The 22,183-nt window shown below is 45.0% G+C and overlaps 1 protein-coding gene across 1 annotated transcript in view; it reads right to left on the minus strand.

Moving 5' to 3' along the window:
- SYCP3 (synaptonemal complex protein 3) overlaps nucleotides 1-22,183 on the minus strand; it is a 784,994-nt gene that overhangs the window by 511,418 nt on the left and 251,393 nt on the right. The window contains exon 5 of the mRNA XM_069629895.1: nucleotides 21,169-21,286. Within this exon, the coding sequence (XP_069485996.1) occupies nucleotides 21,169-21,286 (118 nt within the window). The remainder of the gene's footprint in view (nucleotides 1-21,168; nucleotides 21,287-22,183) is intronic.

Consider the following 22,183-nt stretch of genomic DNA (forward strand, 5'->3'; position numbering starts at 1 on the left):
TGAGAGAGAGCGAGCAGCGCTAAAGCAGTCATATATATACATAATACATCCTCCTTCACAATACCATTCGGCCCGCCCTTATACATGACATACAAGCTAGGGTTCGGTAATTGATAGCTATGCATGTAACTTCAGTTAGTCTAAACATTAGTATTCTAGCAAAGGCTGCAGAGACAGTTTTCTTTTATGGGGAACACCAGGAACTAGCACAGGGAAGGATATCATTTTCTTGCAGGGAGACATTCCAAGCAACGTTATCTGTTCGCTGCGCTCATGAGCTAAGGGTCAGACAGTTCTAAAGCAGAGAAAAATACCATACTTCATGAAGGAGCACCATTAGTTGCATATAATTCACATTTAACTGCCTTTTACAACAGCGCTTGCAAGACAAACCAGAACCTCGGTTGTTGATTAATGGCGGCTCTTGCCCAGGCTTCAAGGCCTTACGAAGAGGAAAACAATGTATATCTTCAGGGTTTTACATTCCTATCTACGTTAGTATTCAGAGTTCAAGCTGTGGCCTCGCACCGTTTGTGGATCTGAAGCGCAGAATATATTTGCAAAGCATTACAGAAAAGAAAAATGGCCGGCATTTACAAAATGGACTCCCAATGGGCACATTCTGGTTTCATGGTTTGCAATGCTTGTCACATGATGCGATTTGCTTCTGGCCAACATACTATTCATATCATTCGGGCTATGCGATAGCATTTACGGTATAACAAGTGGGCATGCGCCACATTGGGATGGGGGGCCTGGGACCGCTAATGTTCCACTTCATCAGAAACAGGGAGTGGTCAGAGATTCTTCAACCCAAATATTCTGCTTTCCCTATTTCTGCCTTTTGGGTTCGGCCAACAAAGAATTAATCAATTCTGGTATATAGAGCATGCGGCGAAGAATAGTAAGAGTAACCCCTACCCTCAGGATTCAGCTCTCTCCAGACATCCACCAAGTCTAGGTTAGCCAATACTGCATTAAGAGCTGCAGATGCCAGCCCTGTGACCATCCTAGGAGGGGAAGACCTATCCAACATCAGGTCCCTAGCGCAATTGAAATCACCTCCCCATATAAAGAAACTGTCCTGGATGGTGCACTATTCTAGCACTGAGTGTATTAACATGTGATGGGATGCCATAATTTGGGAAATATGAGCTAATTATAGACACCTCAATACAGTCTATGTAACCCCTCAAGTTGAGATACCTCCAGTCCCCGTCTGCGTCTATCTGTGATAGTTGGAACAGCACATTAGCCCTTATCCATGTGAACACCCCGCTAGCATATTTAGAGCATGCGACCCCATATACCTGCCCCCCACCCCAACGTTCCTTGACCTGTTCCAGTTCCGCAGCCGCAAGATGAGTCTCCTGTATTAGGGCAGAGGACAACTTTTTCCGGTTTAGAAAGGATTTCACTCGGTTCCTACGCAAGTACGTGCCCAACCCTCACACATTCCACATCAGTACTTTCATAGGGATGCCATGCCTATGTCTAGGACTTACCCATCGCACCCAAACAGCCCCCTCCCACCAATCCAACATGATTAACCCCATATCACAGATAGCTTTTTGCCGCCCTGCCCCCACTCTCCCAGCCAATGAATCAAGTCATACATTATGTGTACCTAACTGCGTGAAGAACTTACAACCAACAACACAACAAACAAAACAGTACACTTCTGCCCAACAACTGCTCCATACGTGCAGTGCTCAGGTGTACCCATACCTTCTAGGCCTATCCAGGCCATTGTGTGCTGAGTAGTGGGTGCCAGCAACAGGCCAACGCCTGCCTATGCGCGGCGGAGACCAATGAACCTCGGGCAGGCGATCTAACGTTGCCCCCATCGTTAGTGAAAACAATTATTCTGGTGATAACAGATCCCATAACCCACCCACAATTCAACAGGGGGTTCACCTTGCCAATCCCAACCACCCCATCCCCCGGCACAGCCAACCCGCCCCGATGTTGGTGCACTTCGCCTCATGTGATGGGTTCCTCTCCGTTGGCCAAATTATTGTGCTCCAGCCACATGTTGGCAGCAGCAGGGGTTTCAAGAAAATGTGCTCTGCCCTTATAGATAGTTTTGAGCTTGGCTGGCTACATGAGCATATATTTAACATTTAGATGCCGGAGTCTAGCTTTGATCGGTACGAAAGAGTTCCTGCCCTCTGGACCGCCGGCGTGTAATCCAGATAGATGGCAATCTTGGAATTGTCCCGCTGGATTTCACCACCTTCCCTGGAGTGCTTTAATATCACCTCCCTGTACTGAAAGTTTAGGATCTTTGCAATGATCAGTCTAGGGTGTGACCCCGGTGTAGGCCTATTTTGCAGTGAGCAATGAGCATGCTCAACTGCAAATCCTTGCGATAAGTTCCCTGCACCAACTTCCTGTAATATTAAGTTCTCCACATATTGTGTGGGGTTCGAGCCCTCAAGGCCCTACGGGAACCCCAACAGCCTAACATTGTTCCGTTGGGCCTTTCCTTCCGCATCTTCGGCGTTCCTTCTCTCCAACTCCCGTACTTGAGTTTCAAGGTCCTTTGTGGACTCCCGAGTTTCTTTCAGTTCAGTTTCAGCCGATGTTACCCTTTCAGCCAGGTTGCAGAACTCTTGTCGCAGCAGCTGCACGTCCACCTTAACCTAGTCAATCTTTGATTCTAGAGAGGACCTCACTGCTGCTATCACCGCCAGTACCAAGGTCAAAGCAGTCAACAAGCAGCAACCCAGCCCCAGGCCCTGTGGTACAGTGCTCCTATATAGTTGTCTTCGCTCCAACCCCTGAGCATCTAGTAGCAGTCCATCCGAGACAATCCCCCATGCCAACCCAGGTTACCGCTCAATTCTGCAGATGCATCCCTAGAGCCACTTAAGTAGACCCCCTGTCTCAGGGTGGCAAACCCTGTAAAGCCAGTGTATTGGGGCTAGCGCCAATGATCAGCAACCTCAGTGGGCGCCAGAGGCTCAAAAAGCCAGGTGAAGGACAGCTCCACAGCGCAGCATCAAGTGTCAGTGTCTATATTCAATGCAACAACTCCCCGATCCGAGGAGCAGCTATGCCAAAATAAGGCAGTTGCCATTTGTCCCACAACTTGCTGCCGATCTTGTTACCACGACCAATCCACTCCTTGTAGTCCCAGGGGTGTTACCCAGTGTTTGCACCAAATCTCAATGCCTGTCCCCTAAGGAGCGCCAGATACATTCAAGCCATGTGGCCATGCAGGCCCCACCTCCCCGCAATATCCACAGTGGCCGTCCTCATCCAGTCAGTTCAGGCCCCAGTTGCGTTAATGTTCAGACCCCCAGGCTTTTTATGGGGAATCTTTGCCCAGCAACGATCCCCCAGTGTGCAGAGGGATCCCAGGGAACTAGCTGTACTCCAAACGGGATGCAGCACCCTTTGTTTACGCACTTACTGCACTCCTCCTCCGTTCAGCTTCGTCTCCAGTCTCAGCGCCGCTTCCTAGCAGCATAGCAGATGATGCACCATCACCGTGGTGCAAATTAATTGCGAGATGCAGCTTTGGCTCCTGTGTCACGTCTACAACTCCACAATCCACCATCCACCAGCTCTCCCGCCTGCAGAGCTACTGAAGCCCCAGGCTCACAGTCCGAGAGGCAGCAGTGCGGGCACCTGCCTAGGATCTGCTCCTACATCCCAGCACACAGCCACGTTCAGGCTTTCCAGCTCACAATGCCCCTGAGGTCCCCATCTGACGTCATGTACTCGCCAGTGGTTCTCAGCCATCTTAGCTTCACTGCCGTGTGTCTCAGCCTGCTTGTGTGCTCACACTCCCTGCTGGGCCCGATCCGACCCTCAACCAGGGGGGGAAGCCCAGGGTCCTACGCAGGTCCCAGTGTAGCCCACAACCGAGTCCTCCAGATAGTCACTGGTTCCCACTGCAATCTCTGCGAGCGGGACCACCCGCGGCCACAAACACCATCCCAGGCACTGACAGGGTGCAGTCTCCGGTGGGTGAACCTATCATCCGTCTGGGCAGCCCCTGTTAGTTCAGGCACTGGAGTTTTTTGCCTCACTCAGAGCTCTTGGATGGGCCGCGTGGCACATAAGCGTCATTGCTCCTCCTCCCCCTTTTCATTCCAGCACAGGTCAGTCCGCCATCGTCTTCTTGCCGGGTGTTTGACTTTCGGGCAGCCGTGCGACTAGCAAAACCGCTCCGATTCCAGCCAGAACTACACTCAGCAGCAGGGCATCAGCTTCACCCACTTTTAGGTGCCTTTATGTATTTCAATGTTAGCTGCTACCGCTGTATCACAGGATCAGTTAAGGATTTCGACGGGACCTCTGTCCGTTCACAGCCTCACACCATGGGCTCAGGTCACACCCACCCCACAAGACAAATCTCATATAAATGGACGTTCCCGTTTGGACTGCTCTTCACTTTGGAAGGAGTACAGCATCGGATAACATCATGTGTTGAAGGAGTGACGCTGCAGAACCTGGAGGAAGAAGAGGGACACAGAGAGAGGCGATTGGAGCTCTCCTCTCAGTGGGGAATGGGACTGGTCCACGGCGCAAGGGAAAGGTATAGGAAGAGGGGCAAAGCTGTAACGTCCTGCAGAGAGTGGGCAAAGCGGCAGTGAAAAAAGTACTGGACCTCAGCATTGGGGACAGACGCGGGGGTATTATAGGATCTTTGGTCTAGTCCTGAGAGGACCGTTTTGGGGTTATGGTTGGGGAAGTTGAAGGGGGAAGGATTAGGGGAGGGCAGAGAATGTGAGGGGATTGTTATTACTACAGGGGCCAAGGAACAAAACCGGTGGGAATATAAAAGCTTACTTAATGTCTTACCTTCAAAGTACTATCTTATAATGTTAGGGGGTTGAATTCCCCCGTAAAGCGGCAAAAAGTTGGAGCAATGCTGAAAAAGGAAAAGGTGGATGTGATTATGTTGCAGGAGACACATATAAAGAAGGTTGGGAAAATGGGGACCAGGATACGGTCGTTCTCGCAAATCTATCAAGCTAATGCAATGTGGAAATCTCTGGGTGTCATGATAGGGTTTAGAGACACACTTAGTTACGGTAGAGGGGTCATTAGTGGATAAAGAAGGGAGATATCTCTTTTCACTTATACAGTTGGAACATAAGCGATTCACTGTTGCTACGGTATATGCACCCAATATAGGCCAGGTGGGGTTCTTGAGTGAGGTGGTCACATAAAATTGGAAGTATTTGTAAGGGGTGAGATAATATTGGCAGGGGATTTTAACTTAGCATGGGAACCAGTGGTATTGAGAAGTGGGGGCGTGGGAAAAGGGACGGTGCTCCCATCACAGGGGTTAAAAGGAAATATGGGCAGATTGGCGTTGTGCTATGTATAGCGCACTATAAGAGGGGACGAAAAAGAATATACGTGCTTCTCGCACATTTATCAATCTCTGTCTAGAATCGACTATGTCTGAGTTACACCTAGGTTAATGGGGAAGGTAAGGGAGATGGATATAGGCTCTATATCGCTGTCGGATTACGCCTCTCTTGTAGTGACTTTTAGGGATGGGGGACCCCGATCTGGGCTGTGGAAATGGACTTTCCCTCAGGAATTGATGAATGATGACGCAGTGGTCGATAAGGAATGGGATAAAATAGAAGAATATTTCTCTGAAAATACTGATCAAACGGTTACATATGAAGCAATATGGGATGCCTTCAAGGCAGTAATGAGGGGGAACTTATTGCTTTGCGGGCCTGGCGGGACAACAGAGGGCGAAATGGAAGGGGACCTTGAGGAACAACTGCGAGAGACCCAACAAGCTATAGTGCAGCATAGGACGAGTGATCTGGGCAAAAAGCTGAAGGAATTACAGAGCCCACTAGAGCTATTACGGACTTGTAGGGCAGAGAGAGCATTATTGATGACCAAACAGAGGTATTACATACGTGCCAATAAGGCAGATAAATTATTAGCTCGACAACTGAGGAGATCAAAGGCAGCTAAGATGGTTCAGAGGACACGGCAGCCCGACGGAACATTGACAACTGAAACCGTGGCTATTGTAGAAGCTTTTGCTCAATACTATGAAACACTATACACATCGAATCGCCCAGACCTGCAGGAAATATAACGCTATCTTTCGGATATATCGTTGCCCATGATAACCCCACTGGAGCGGGAGACGTTAGAGGGGGACATAACGGTGGAAGAAGTAGAGACGGCTATAAGAGCATTGCCATTAAATAAAACGCCAGGACCTTCCGGGTACACAGAGGGTTTCTATAAAAAATACACAAAACAACTGTCCCCAGATGGGCAGAATTGTTGAATACAATAGTGGTGAAGGGGAGGGTTACGACAACTATGGCAGAAGCTAAAGTAGTTGTGTTCGGGAAATCAGGCAAAGATATGATGAAATGTGGGTCATCCAGACCTAATGCGTTAATGAATATCGATGCCAAATTATACACGGGTATCCTAGCGGCAAGATAGGCGCTGCTCCTTCCGGGTTTATTCAATGCTGATCAATAGGGATTTATCATAGGGCACCAGACTTTGATAATAACAGGAGGGTGATTAATTTGGTAGAAAAAGTTAATATTAAACGAATCCCCTCAGTGTTGATAGCATTGGGTGACGAGAATGCGTTTGCTCGTGTTGAGAGGCCTTTTCTGTTTAATACTATGGAAAAGATGGGAATGGGGACCAAATTTATAAGGATGGTACAGGGGAATTATCAGACCCCCACAATACGCTCAGTGATTAATAAAATTGTTTCCCATCTTATAGGAATAGGTAGAGGCACTCGATAGGGATGCCCATTGTCGCCGCTCCTCTTTGCAATATATTTGGAACTGTTTCTGCATAAAATTAGAAAGAGGTTGACGATAGGGGGCAAACCTCTGATGGGTGAAGATCACAAAGTTGTCGCATTTGTGGAAGACCTGTTGCTTACATGTTGCTTACACCATAGTACCACTACTGGCCACACCAGCCCAAACCCCCAATTCTCCTTCTCCCAAAGCACCATTAAAAGGCGCTCTACTAAATGTAAGATCCTTAGGCACTCACGCTATCGACATGCACAACCTCATTGTGGAATTCCAATTAAACTTCCTAGTAATGACTGAAACGTGGCTCCACCCAGCCTCAGGTCCACTTCTTACGCTCGCCATCCCACCTGAATATACCACATTCAGAGCTGACCGTCATGATGCCACCAGAGGAGGTGTTGCATCATCTCAAAAAACAACCTTCAGTTTAGAGAATGTAAAACAGAGTCCCTAGCAGGATACAAACTACTATCTCTAAAACTTGCCACTGATCGCAAAACCACCATACACATCCTAATAGTGTACAGAGCCCCTAGCTCAACTAATAACCCAGACATTGAACTACCACTACTCATCACCCCCCTCCTCAAACCCAAAACTAAACACATTCTCCTCAGAGACATTAATCCGGGCTATAATGATATATCAGATCACAAAGCCACTGCCTTCCATAATGCGTTCCCAGAAATGCAATTCACGCAAATTGTCAATGCCCCAACCCATTCAAAAGGCAGAATTCTAGATTGGATTCTAACATTGAACACCTCAGTCATCCTAGAGATATCCTGGACTGATCACTTCCTAATTAGGTTCAACACAATTATGATCAATGACCCAGTCCCATCTACCACCCCAACCATTCCCATCCTGATGAGAAATACACAGAAACTGACCCCAGAAAACCTGACCCCCATTCTGAATAAATTACTCAATTACACAACCCTCAGTCGACGCTAACCCGGATAGTATCTCACTACATTACCATAATTGCCTGAAAACAGCCATCGATGAAGTAGCTTCTCGCAGAACTAAACTTCCAAAGTCCAAACGCAGCAACCCTTGGTTCAACGATGAACTCATCAAAAATAGAAGGAAATAAAGAGGCCTAGAACACCTATCCAGAAAAAAACCCACCAGTGAATCCAAAAATGAACTCCACTTAATTTCCAAAACCTACAAACTCAAAGTGATAACCCACAAAGCAAACTCTCTGAATCTACTCATCACTAATGCTGCCCCAAATAGCAAAGAGTTGTTCTCTATCATTAGAGAACTAGAAACACCCATTCAATCTCCCAGCCCAGCCACAGTGAGTAAAGCGTGGAGTACTACTATCCAGGACGCACTAGCATCCAAAGTAAACACTCTTCAAAACAAAATTGCTCTACAAGTAAAGCTCCTAGCACATACCGCTGAGCTCACCTCCCCTTTATCGTCAGACACTACTGCCAGCATACCTCAATTAAACTTCACTCCAGTGACCACTACCCAAGTTCTAAAAACCATAGCCTCTCTTAAACCCTCAAATTGCAAAGGAGACAGTTTTCAAGCTAAATTAATTAAGGCCTGTGCTCCCACCTTAGCACCCACCATCACTAGCTTCATTAATGCCTCGTTCAGCTCCAATTCCATCCCAGCTAATATCAAAGAAGCCTGGGTTACACCCCTTCTTAAAAAACCTACCTTAAACCCCACTGCCCCCACAAATTACAGACCCAGCCCCACAGTCCCCTTTCTCCTTAAAGTCATATAGTTAAGGCCTGTGCCCCACCCTAGCACCCACCATCACTAGCTTCATTAATGCCTCGTTCTCCTCCAATTCCATCCCAGCTTATATCAAAGAAACCTGGGTTAGACCCCTTCTTAAAAAACCTACCTTAGACCCCAATACACCCACCAATTACAGACCCATCCCCACAGTCCCCTTTCTCCTTAAAGTCATATATAAAATTGGCTATACCCAAGTTTAATCCCACCTTGAGAACAACCAGCTATTCGGGGACAGACAATCAGGTTTCCGTTCCAGGCATAGCACTGAGACAGCCCTACTGAACTTAAAAAACAGATGGACGCCATCAGAAAATCAGGGAACTTATGCATCCTACTACTACTTGATCTGTCCGCAGCATTTGACTTAGTAAACCATAATAAACTATGACTAACACTAGCAGATAACTTTCACTTCACAAAGGAGGCAACCATCTGGATTAAAAAATGTTGTCTGACCGCACCTCTAGAGTAGCCATCAGTAATGAAGCAGCAGATCCCATAACAGTCCCACTGGGCGTCCCACAAGGATCCTCCCTCTCCCCCACTCTCTATAATGCATACACTAAACTCCTATTCGCTGCCCTTGACAAGATGGGAGTAATATATACCAATTTCACGGATGATACACAGATACTCATCCCAATCACAGGCAATCTTGAACAGGATACCATTTGTGTAAATAAAATCTACTCAATTATACAGAATTGGATGACGACCAACAGTCTCTGCCTCAATGGAGAAAAAACAGAGATACTCATAATAGGTACTCCCGCCCGCCTAAACAAGCTTCACCCACAGTACACATCCATAGTAATAGATGGCACCCCAATCACCATTTCTAACCAAGTCAAAACCCTTGGTGTTTACCTCGATTCCAGCCACACCATGGGTAAACACATCAGTTCTCTTGCTTCCTCCACTGCATACACAGCCAAACTTATTGCTTTGAGTCGACCTTTCCTCACACCCCAAAACTGCATCACCCTTGCAAGAGCCCTCATCTTGGCCAAGATCGACTACTGTAACATATTACTACTAGGGACTTCAAAGAAAAACAAACAAAATGCAATTACTACAGAACAAGGCTCTGAGAGCAGCGCTAGGTATAAATAGGGACCACATATCCCAGTACAGGAGAGAGGCACAATGGCTGCCCATACAAGCCAGAATATTACACAAATCACTCACCATCACGCACAAATGCATCACCACTAATGCCCCTATCTATCTTAACTAATGCCAGACACACAAAACAGCAGCCAGAACACTCAGATCCAACGCCAACACACACCTACTCATCACCCGCTTCAAGAACGCTAGAACAGGTAGATCTAGCTTCCCGGTAGCAGCCCCCAGAATCTGGAACTCACTCCAACCCAACATTTGTAACAAGCCTTCCCTCCCAAAATTTAAGAAACTACTAAAAACCTGGCTGTTTAATAAATTCTAAACTTACACTAGGCACTGTATATGACATATGCCTGCCCTCCTTGCCTCCATTCCGGAACCCTTGTATATTACTGCCAAATGTGTATATTATCTATGCTTCAACCATGTTTACCTTGCAAATCAGTTATCCTACAACTATCCTTGTAACCAGTTCTAACCAATAATCTTGTAAGCCATCTTCTGCATTTTCTCTTTAATCTTGTTACCATTAAGTGTGTAAAGTATACTTGTATCCTACGCTGTGATACCCCCGAGTTTGGGCGTATAATTAAATGCAATAAATGAATAAAATAAATAAAATTAAGTAATCCTGAACAGTCAATACAGGTATTATTAGAGGAATTGAAGGATATAGAGAGGGTTGACTGTCTAAAGATCAATATGGGGAAATCAAGTATTTTGAAATTGGGTCTTACTAATGCAGAAGAAGGCTTTGCCCTCCTACTCTCTGTTTGCAGAGGCAGATACTTGCGTTAAATATCTGTGGGTTAATATTACTAAGCGGGTCAACTATATGATAATAATTACCTGCAATTATTAAAGAAAGTAAAAGATGACTTGGGTAAATGGTCCCCACTTCATATTTCATGGCTAGGAAGAGTAGCCTTAATTAAGATGGTGATCCTTACAAGATCATTATATACATTTCAGGCTCTTCCAATAATGGTCCCACACTCCTTTTTTAAAGCTTTGAACAGAAGATTTTTATGGTGTAATAAAACCCCTAGAATCGCATTACGTACGCTAATGGCACCTAGAGAGGGGGCGGGGGGAAGCTGCACAACTACGGGTATTAAGGGAGTGGTTTATGGGAAACACCACTAAACCCTGGGCAAGGATGGATAGGGCGGTGGTGGGATGCTCACTAGAAGGGGTTCTCTGGCTATATAGACAAGATAGAGCCCCAAATATGCAGGCGAGCCAGGTACTGGCTGTGGTATGCGATATATGGGACTGTTTGTTAAAAAAGGGATGTTTGACCACGTGCCCATCTCCGTTTACTCCCTTATTTGGGAATCCGCGATTCGGTCCAGGGATGGTTCAAGGAGCATTTAGACAATGGCGATCAGTGGGATGTGTGAAAATGAGAGACATGATGCAGGATTGAGATATTTGCTCATTTGAGGATTGTAAACAGTCGATTGGCCTAACGGAAAAGGACAGATTAGAATACTATCAGCTGAGACACTGGATAGGGGGGAAGGGGATAAAATAGCTGCGGGGAGAGAACTTACAGGGTTTGAAAAGTTGCTAAGCAAGCATACGGGAGACAGACAAATGATGTCTAAGTTATATGCAACCCTGTCCCCCCCATTCCAACCTTCATAGGGGATGGTGAGACTGTACGAATGGCATTCTCCAATAAAATCTCAAAAGCCCGGGAAAATATAAAAGTCTGTAAGGTGGAAAAATCAGTCTCCCCAAAACTTTACCACACCTGAGCCCAGTCTTCCAGAGAAGAAGAAATTTCAATTCGCTCCAATCTCCCTGGACAAAATGAACAAAGTTTTATCCTCTATCAGATGGACTTCCTGCTCGGAAAACATTCTACCCCCGAAGCTAATTCTGGATAATGCTGAGTCGTTCGCCCCTTTCCTCTGCAGAATGGTAAATGCCTCATTCAGAGACCATAAGGTGCCCACGTCAATCAAAACCGTCACTGTAACATCATTAGTTAAAAAACCAGGACTAGACCAACGTGACCCTGCTAATCTTCGCCCCATCACGAATTGCAACTTCTTATTGAAAATATTAGATAAGGTTACCACAGCTCGACTACAGGAATACGTTGATCAAAATAATCTACTGCACACCCAACAATCAGGATTCAGAGGAGCACATGGAACCGAGTCAGCCTTGCTCGATCTCCAGACCAAAATGCTAAGCATACCGGACAAAGTTAAAGCCGGTTTGCTGATTTTATTGGACCTCTCTCGGCAGCATTTGATTTGCTAGACCATCGAAAACTCAGAGAGGCATTAGATAAATCAGCCAACTGCTCCCGGGAAGCCATCGAATGGATCGCCTCATTTCTGGGAAACAGGAGCTCCAAGATTCAATGGGGCGACCATTCATCGGCTCCCCGATCTGTCGACTGTGGCGTACCCCAAGGAGCCAGTGTTTCCCCCCTTTTATTTAATATCTACATGCGTTGTCTCTGTACTCTGCTCACCAACTTGGGTATCTTTTTCACTAATTTCGCTAATGACACACAATTAGTCATGGAACTAACTGGTTGTCACGCCACAGACAGCAACAAGCTTGCTTGCATTTACAACTCCATTGAGGGGTGGATGAAGATCAATTGTATGTGCCTCAATAGAAGCAAGACCGAGCTCATGGTCTTCGGATCCCCCCAGGCCAGAGCCAAACTTGACCTAGCCTACTCGACATTTAAAATCAAAAGCTCACATGTTAGGGTATCTGACAAGGTGAAGACACTAGGGGTTTATTTACAGGCATCTCTGGGAGCCGATGCCCATGTAACACACCTTAAGCAAACCTGCCACTACCATCAAAGACTCCTCAGACTTATTAGGCCCTTATTGAGTCAGCATAACAGTTCCATCATTGCTAGAGCCACAATCCTATCTAGATTGGATTATGGGAACTCACTGATGCTGGGGGCCAGCAACAAATGTATTAAACAGTGCCAGATCATTCAAAATAATGCTTTGAGGACAATCACCGGTAAACCAAGATGGGAGCACATCACTAAGGAAAGGAAATCCCTCCACTGGCTGGCTATAGAAGACCGTATTACTTTCAAATCAATATCCCTCATCCATCACTGCTTACACAGAGCTGCCCGACTTCCTAAAAAAACAAATCAGCCCATTTGAACCAGGTCGTGCTCTAAGATCTAAAACCCAAGGGCTGGTGAAAGCTATGTACCCAAAAAAAGCCAACGGACTTGGTCAGCACTTTCCAACCAGAGCAACTGATAAATGGAACAAACTCCCAGAGCACCTCAGATTGGAACCAAACTACTTACAGTTTAGAAAAAATCTGAAATCCCTGCTGTTCAAATAAATGAACTGCAGCAAGACATCACCACCCCAATCTTCCAGACAGGATGTACCTTTTTTTGTTGTCCCGTCTCCTCCGTTGTCCTAGTCTTTTTGTAATGCAGCTTGATGCCAGCGGGCTGCAGCGCTATATAAATAAACAAATAAATAAATATGGGATTTTGATGTAAGGAGAAAGGGAACAGACTTGGGGATAAATGCAGAAATGGGAAAAGACATTGGGAGTGGAATTGCCTAGAGAACAGTGGATACATTTGTGGACAAATGTTCCTAAACTGACAAGGTTGATTCAGATCAGAGAAATGTGGTATAAAATCAAGGTTCAATGCTATTATACCCCGGAAAAGCTACATACATTGTTTACAACAATAACGGAACAGTGCTGGCGTGGTTGTGGTGGGAGGGGGGATTGGAGACATGTATGGTGGGACTGTCAAAATTTGCAGAAATTCTGGGAAGATGTTATGAAGCACATAAAGATTTGAATTCCCCCAAATGTGATCCTGACGCCCAAGGAATGGCTGTGTCGACTGTTTGACCCGGAGATGCATTTGTTTACTAAGATACCTAGCAAAATCTTTATGTTGTTACTGATAGCGGCATGGCTGGTTATAGCGAGAGAGTGGAAACAGAAGCAATCACCGACGGCTAGAGATTGGTTGTTTAAATTGTGGGGGTTTGTGGCAAAGGAATGGATGACGTATATCATGCAAGGGCAACATGTAAAGTTTCATCAGGAATGGGCATTGCTTTTGGACTTTTTAAAAGGAGACTTTGTTCAACAATGGGGTCCACACAACCTGGACATTTTTAATATTACATAAACTAGAATTAAAGCCTTTTAATGTAGTAGAAGATGGTAACACTGTAACTCTGCCTGGGGGGCGGTGAGAGGGGGTAATCAGGGTCAGGGGTCTGGGGGGTATAGTTGTTGTAATCGAAAATGTTAATAAACATTATTTTTTAAAAAAAGAAAAGGAAATAAAAGGAAAACCTAGATGACCCTATTTGTAAGAGATGTTTCCCTACCTCAACAAAAAGACTAAATGAGGAGACACGAAAACAAACTATGACTGATAGAGAAACAAAAAGGTCATTTGTGAGCCTACATCATTGGCACAACAGAGTTAATCAAACCCAGGACACCAGAAGAAACCAGAAGGCCCCATTGAAATAATCATCCCAAAATATAGGGCCGAATACACCAGTAAACTTGTGAATGGTGGTGGAAAATACTAGGAAAAGTTGGTGCAGGAAGGACCAGAGTGCTCAAAGGCCAAATGATCAAGACAAACATGGATGGGGTTGGTTGGCGGGTGCCTTGGCATCCAGCTCGTAACACCCAAAGCATAGTAATCTTGAGGAGCCAAAAGGGATGGTGTTAGGAAGCTGGAACACCAGAAAGTTCATGCACCACTTTGCCACAGGAGATCTTGTGTTTGACCATTTTTATGTGATCTGTCTCCAGGAGACATGGATAAGGGAAGGTCCAATCCTCTAAGGGTTCTCTATATATGTAAATCCGGCAGTTAAAGGTCTATTGGGACGTCCGATGGCAGGACTCTTTTTAGCCATAAAGAACACTAGCGGCCTGGAGTTTATTTTTGTGAAAAACATAACACCTCTAATACAGATTGCTTTATTTAAAAATTACAACAAGCAGGAGCGTGAGGATGGATATTTGCTGATATGCAATGTGTACTGGAATGCTAATTCTAAAATTTAAACAAACTCTACTAGAACAGTCATGAAACAAATAGATGACGCCATGGTGTTATGGCCGGATCTGCATATTATCATCTGTGGTGATCTTAACATCTACTGCTTTGAGAATAATTTGTAACTAATAAAAGATCCGCCTCCCAATCCATCAGAACCAGTTTTAAGAGGCTTAGTGTGGTGGAGCGAACTTGACCTAAGAAACATAAACATCACCAACGGTTCTACAAAGGGGGATATTCCACCAAGCCTGACCTGGCAAAGGTATGCAGTGATAAAATAGCAGCAAAAATGTCGCCTGAACAAAAATTTGTTTTACCCATTAAAGGTGTACCCCATTACACCATTTAAGGGGAGCGGGGGTTCCAGGTGTGTCCCCCGCTCTCCTTAAATGGTATAATGGGTCCAGGTGTTGCGGGGGTGTCCCCCGTATCCTTTACCTGGATTGCGGCGGCAAAACCACAGCCTTTTTGCCGCAATATTTTGTGTTCACAGCCATTCTTGCCGCGATTTTAACACATGGAACCCTGGCAAAGGGGCAAAGAGAAGCAGATCTTGGATTATATCTTTGTCTCCGAGAATTTCTACGAGGATCTGAAGTCCTTAAAAGTGATACCAACCACACTCAGTGACCATAGCATTGTGAAGTTGTCTGTAAATTCCCCTGATATCTGTAAAAAACTGCTTGGGGATTGCACCAGAAGAAACAAGTTAAGAATAACAGCTCAAAATATTCATGACTTAACTGTGTCACTAGCTGAGTCCCCTGTTGAAGACTACTGGACTATCCAATGCACCTGAGAACCAATACGGAAACAAAATTGCTAATTCGCCTAAAGGGAGAACACAGAAAGTCACCAGCAGTAAAGACTGGGGAAGCCCTTAAAGTGCGAAACAACGCTACAAAATTTGTATAAAGCAGCATAAATATAGACTCTACCAGCAGGATGCAGAATATATGCTGAAGACAGTGACATCCAAGAACACCAGCAAAATGTGGAGAATCTTTAACGCAATGGAATCCCCACAGCAATCTTTGATGGCGAACCCAGTACCTGCTGGTGGATGGATAATCTACTATAGTTCTGTATTTTCATTAGAAAATTCTGAAGAGGTAGGGGAGGAGGCGGAGGAACCTTGTGCATGGACATTTAAGATGGGCGAAGATGACATTCTTGAATTGATAAAATCATTTAGCAACTCTGGAGCAGCGGGGCCGGATGGCCTCACAAACGTAATCTTAAAAAAGAATCTGGAAAAGTGGCCAGCATTCACGAAACATCTGTTTCACGCCATTAAGACCACTAAGAGAATTCCTGCCTCTTGGACGAGATCAATCGTGGTACCTATTTTCAAGAGGGGCGATAGACTGGTTCCAGCTAATTATAGACATATCGCCCTACTTGATGTTGTTGGAAAAATATTTGCCGCCTTCCTACTTAAGCATCTAAATAAGTGGAGCACGGAAACCAAACACTTTGATTTAAGGTCAAAACGAAAGGCTTGGAGCTTCCCGCAGGATTTAAGAGAAGCCATCAAGGCCCTCCATAATGACACCAGCTTTAGAGTCAGACTGGACAATTCGCGAAACCTAACTGCTCCGATTAAAACAGCCAAGGGATTGAAACAGGGATGTCGCTTAGCACCAGCAACATTCAATCTGTATATTTCGGAAATTGGAACTGCATTTGATAACATCAGATACATTCCGCCCAGATTAGCTGGAACACAGATCAATAAGATCCTTTATGCAGATGACCTGGTGCTCATTGACCAGACCCAGATTGGCTTGCAGCGTTAGCTTGATGCTCTGGCCATCTATGTTTCTACGAACAATCTGTGGGTAAACGTAGAAAAATCTTAAATCCTAACATTTGGCCGGAAGTGGGGCCGAAGATTGAGATCAACCGGCTGGTTTATGGAAGGAGTGAAACTACCTGAGGCATCATCAATAACTTATCTGCGTATGTCTATCAACAATAGCAGTATTGACTCTTATAGGGGACAAAACCTAAAGAGCAAAACGAGATATCTTGCAACGCAGGCTAGGAGCATACGATTCAGACACTGCAAATGTTCCCTCATTCCAGTGTTGGATTTCTACAAAATGAAAGTCCTGCCTATATTGACATATGGTTCGGAATGTTCCTTCTCACTATCTTGGACTGTGTGGTCTAAATTAGAAGGGTCATTTTGGAGGAGTGTTCTTCCTTGCCTAAATCCACACCGATAGCAATAATAAGAAAAGAGCTGGCCTTAATTTCCATGTATGTGGCTACGGTATGGAAGACTCTTTCGTTTTACCATCGGTGCCTCCAACCTCCATCAGAAGGGGGCTTTTGGGTCATAAAAGCAGCTTTGGAACTGGGAAGGGAATGGACCCTTGTGGAGTGGAGACCGATGTGCATCGAAATACTGGAGAACATAAATCTGACTTACTCCTGGTAAATCCAGACTATGTGAAACGGAAATTATTCATCAGGACTGGATTGATACGTTGAATGAGGTCACCAGGTACAAGATCTATGGTAAGAGCTATATGGACATGAGAAGGCATTGTACAATTCTAGGCTATCTGGGGAAATTTCCCTCAGATGCTCTACATAACCAGTTACTGAAATATGTCTGAACTTGATGCCTACAAAAGAAAGACTGGAAGTAAGGAAAGAGAAAACAAAACAAGACCTCTCGTACAGATTTTGCAATAAGACTCCAGAGATGCTGTGTCACCTAGTCATGCAATGTCCTGAGTTAAGGGATATGAGATCAAACCTAATGGGTAAATTCTTCAATGACTACTCGGCTCTATCTCTGAATGACATTTGGGCCTTGCTAATGCAGGGCAAGAGGATTGCTTCGACTCTTGATTTGTTGGAATTTGTAAAAGTAATTTTCGGGGAAATAGACACAAGGATCTCCTATAAGGATGGAGAAATGTAAAAAAATTTTAATTTGGAATAACTGAATGATTATTTTGAGAAATCAACTACGTAAAATGCATTTTATTAAATTTTTTGCCGTCTTTTGATTGTTTGGTTTCTTGAGCATTCAATCTTAGATTTTGTATAACTGAAAGGTTTCGCGTGTAAACCGTTTGCTAAATAAATAAAAAAGAAAATTCAAAAAATTCCAAAAGACCAAGAACTCTGGCAGGATGTCCGATAACATTAAGTGTTCATTGTCCTGTGTCCAAACCTATTTCCATCCCTTACACTCTATTTTAACTAAGGAAAACTGGGGTCTTCTTGATCTAGAAGGAGGCTCCTCTCCTACTCAAATGGCCAAATCTTAATATTTAATTCCTGGCTCAAAAACACAGTTCCCAAGTATCAGGGGGCAGTCCCTTCCCGTTCTTCCTCCACTTCACAAATGTCTTATCAAGTCTCTGTCACTATCCTGCCATACTTATATAATTCTTCTTCTTTCAGACAAGTTGTAATTCCACAAATAAAACAAAAACACCACACATCGAATCTGGTTCACTATCCTGCCAGGCTTGACTATGGATCTTCTCCTTTTTACTAGAAGTTGTATGTCACAAAAAACAAGCACCAAAAAACAAAGTTCACAAGGGTAGCATCAAGTCTGGTTTACTATCCTGCCAGACTTGACTGTAGCTCTTGTCGATCCAGAAAGTATATCATCTTTTAGCTATGGGTCCTCGACCCTTTGTATCTACTTCCTGTCTTTCCCTCTCTCTCTTGTGTGGGTCCCAGACCCCTCTGGGATATCTTGGGATCTCCCAGACTTGCGCTGGACGTTCTCTCTCTTTTATGTGAGTCCCTGACCCCTTTATTCTGTTGCAGGGCTTCTCCGACTTGCAGTGGGACTCAGCCCCTTGTTTGCGTGGCTTAAACTGTAATGGGTCCTTGACCCTTCGGTACTGTTCCTGCCGTGCTTTCCCGACTTCCTGTGGGTCCCAGACCGTGATGCAGCGTACTTGCGGGTCTTTCCCGGTCTCGTATGGGTCCCAGACCTCTCTTCCGCATTTATCGTATGTCATAGCCAGGCCTGGTTCACTAACCTGCCAGGCACTGTTTATCATATGTCCTCTTTGAATATTTCTCCAAGTACTGAGACGAGGGAGAATGGGTTCCTCGACTTTCCCCAACTGCCTCCTTCGTTCTCTGTAATCCCTACCACCCGCTACAGTAACCCAGGTACCTTTCGTGGCGTTACCGGTTTGCTCAGGTGGCTTCGCGGGACTGCCACTGCTCGCTGTGGGTTTGGCGCACCTGCGCTCTCCGAGTCTCCTCACCTTGCTTCCAGAAATGGTCCCTCTCGGCTTGTGTCTCTTGCTCCGACTGCGTGGTCTGGCTCCCGGTTGCAGACCTCCGATTCTCCAGTCAGGACAAATTTGAGCACCAGGTGTGCTCAACGAGGCTTTGCTGGTCTCCCCTGTTCGCTGCAGAGACACTCCAGCCAGCTCTTGGTTCTTCCAGGGAGGATCTCCCCTTGCACACAGCCCATCTTCTCTTTGTATGGTTAAGTTGGACTCTGATTGACTGTTTACTTTATTTCTTTATTTCTTTCTAACATGCCACAATCACACAGGCATCAGGGCGCACGTAGAAACTCCAGACAAAACAATCATCACTGGAAATCAGAAGGAAAGCCAGCAGCGAGTATAAGACTTACTCAAACAGAAGAGCTTTTAGATGTTTTCAAAATGAAAGCAAATTGTTTTCTTGCCTAATGCTCAGAGGCAAGAGATTCCATGCCCTAGGCACCAAGAATGAAAGAGACCTATCTTTACCCTTGGTACGGTATATTCTTGGGCATGAAAGCAGCCAGGCATCAGTTGCCCTCAGTGCTCTTTTAGGCTGGTGCCTAATCAGTCGGTTCCTGAGGTAGGTGCGAGCGATGTCATGGACATATTTGTAGGTCAAGATGAGAATTTTGAACTGGACCCGAGCAACTACTCTAGGTGCCAGTGCAATTCTGTTCTTATGTCCGATATGTGTGTTTTTCGTGGGGACATTTTTAGCAATGCGCACAGCATCATTTTGGATGACTTGAAGATTGTAAATACAACTTGTGTTGGCGCCACCCAAAGGAGCGTTGTTGCCGTAGTCCAATCTAGGTAGTATAATAGAACGCTCTAGCGTAAAACTGTTTTGTTTCCGAAAGGAACCGCGTATGTTGGTTCCACAGTGGGATTTTTCCTCCTTACCCGATCTTCTTCATGTCAGTAGATAAAGGTGCACCCTCTGGGTAGTTTTCACCCCTCCTCGTCCCAGTATGTTCTGTGTAGATGGGTCTCCTGCCCTACAGAAATATATAGACATGTGGGGAACTATAGAGGATGGGATAGGGTGAGGGGAGTGAGGGGACAGAGATGGAGGAGGTGCATACCATGTTCTCCCAAGATAGTTGTCACTGGTTCCACAGAAGATTTCCATTCCCATGAGATCCACCCGCTGAGTACCACCCCCAGGAGGACTATCGGGTAGCAGCATCACCTCCCTGGACTCATGGGAAGGGGCTTCCCCATAGCAGCAATGCGAAGACCCTGGGATTCATCACATACCCTCCCCCTTATGCAGTTGGCCTCCCCATTTAGATTCTTATATGGGGTTTTGGGTGGGTGTCCCAATTCCAGATAGGCTTGGCAGGTGAAAACTCTTCCTCCTCCCATGTCTCCAGAGGTGAATATACTGATAGTGGCCAATTGATCTCGTCCATGATCTCCCCAACCCGTGGGAAGTCAGTTCTAATAATAGTTTCCCTTTGGCAGTCCAGGAATGACTGCAGTGTTTATAAAAGTTTCTTGACTCCTGATCCTAATAACGCAGGGAGTTCTATGATATATTTCCTGGTCCCCATGTACACAGGTGATCTTAACTTGTTTACTATTTCCTATTTTTTTTTTTTTTGCCTCAACAATTCATTATGGCAGGCAGGAGAGGCCCTATAGATATCCAAAGCCTCTGTCTGACAATTCTGAATACGAATTACACGTAAGCACAAACATCACCTTAATATCACACACAGTAAGAGATGGGGAAGGGCTAGGGTATTTCACCTCACATAAAAAACAGCTCTATCCCATGCCATCCTTACTATAGTAAGTGCATCAGTGCCCACATTAGATGGTCATCAGCAGAGGTGTTCACTATAACCCCATAATGGAACTTGGCATACAGTGATTATCCACACTACATCAATAGCCAAAGTGAAACACAAAAAAAGAAATGTAGACCATCAATAAAAAACAGCAAGCTCTGAAAGTGTTCAAAGAGCTCCTGTAACAGACTTGTATAATAGTGCTCAAAACAACCAACTTATATTTCGATGGGTACAGTGTATCTGATACAATCCTTTATGTGTATTCCATGCTTGCTAAGATGGCAGATTGACACAAAATTCACATAAAAATGAAAGAATGCTTGCATCGAAAAGAATCGTACCTTTGTTCTTGTTGAATTTTCCATACATTTTCGATTTTTTGATTGCTGGTTTTTAGTGATGCTTTCGTATACATTTCTAATCTTTTTCTTTTTGCCAAGAGAGCCTTGCTAATATCAGCTGCATTTGAAGAAAGATGGAGTAGATCAAGCATGTGACTCTTCCAACTTGAAACACATGTATATCATTATAAAAAGTAAATAGAATAGCTGAAATTAATGTTTGCAAACTGGTGAAAGAGGCGACATTAATTTTATGATAATACATTAACACCAAAATCAACGGTCTGGTGTGTAACACTGTTCCTCAAGGTTTGGCAGATTTCACAGATTTGTCAATGAAACCGAAATATTTGCCAGCATCCCCAAGAATCCAGGACGAATTTAAAACAGAAAACAATTTGTTAACACACATTCCCCTACAGCATACACATCGGGATTCACACGTGCAATCACACTTATTCATACCGATATATACGTTAACACATTGAAAGTCTCAGTCTCCCTCCGTCTCTCTCTTCTGCCACCATATGTCATCTGCTGCCTCAAATGCTCAAATTATTTTATTTATTTATTTAGTACATTTATAAAGAAGTGTGCAAAGCTCATGTGCATCTAGGCGCTGGTTACAAGGAATACAAAACAGTTAAGGCAGGAATGGGGCGAGACAGAGGGTCGGCGGTGGGGAAATTCAGTTGAAGAGGTGGGTTTTGAGGTTCTTTCTGAAAGAGTTGTAGGAAGTCTTGTCACGTAGATGGGGTGGCAGTTCATTCCAGAGGGCGGAGGCATGGACTGGGAAGCAGGAGCCCCTGATCTTTTCTGGTTAATAGTGAGGCGGTGTCTGTAGGCTGATCTTACTGGCCTTGCAGCTAGAATGCTTCTTGATTTTTTGGGCAAGACATGGTGGGGCGTTGCTAGAGAGGCATCAGTGAGTGAGAGACAAAGGGCCCGATTCATAGAATCCAGCTCAGTAAAGGCGCCGCGCACCGAGAAGTAGCGTGCGCATATTCATGGATTC

The sequence above is a fragment of the Ambystoma mexicanum genome, chromosome 12 (assembly GCF_040938575.1).
Source record: "Ambystoma mexicanum isolate Mex_15411 chromosome 12, UKY_AmexF1_1, whole genome shotgun sequence".
Taxonomy (NCBI): Eukaryota; Metazoa; Chordata; class Amphibia; order Caudata; family Ambystomatidae; genus Ambystoma; species Ambystoma mexicanum.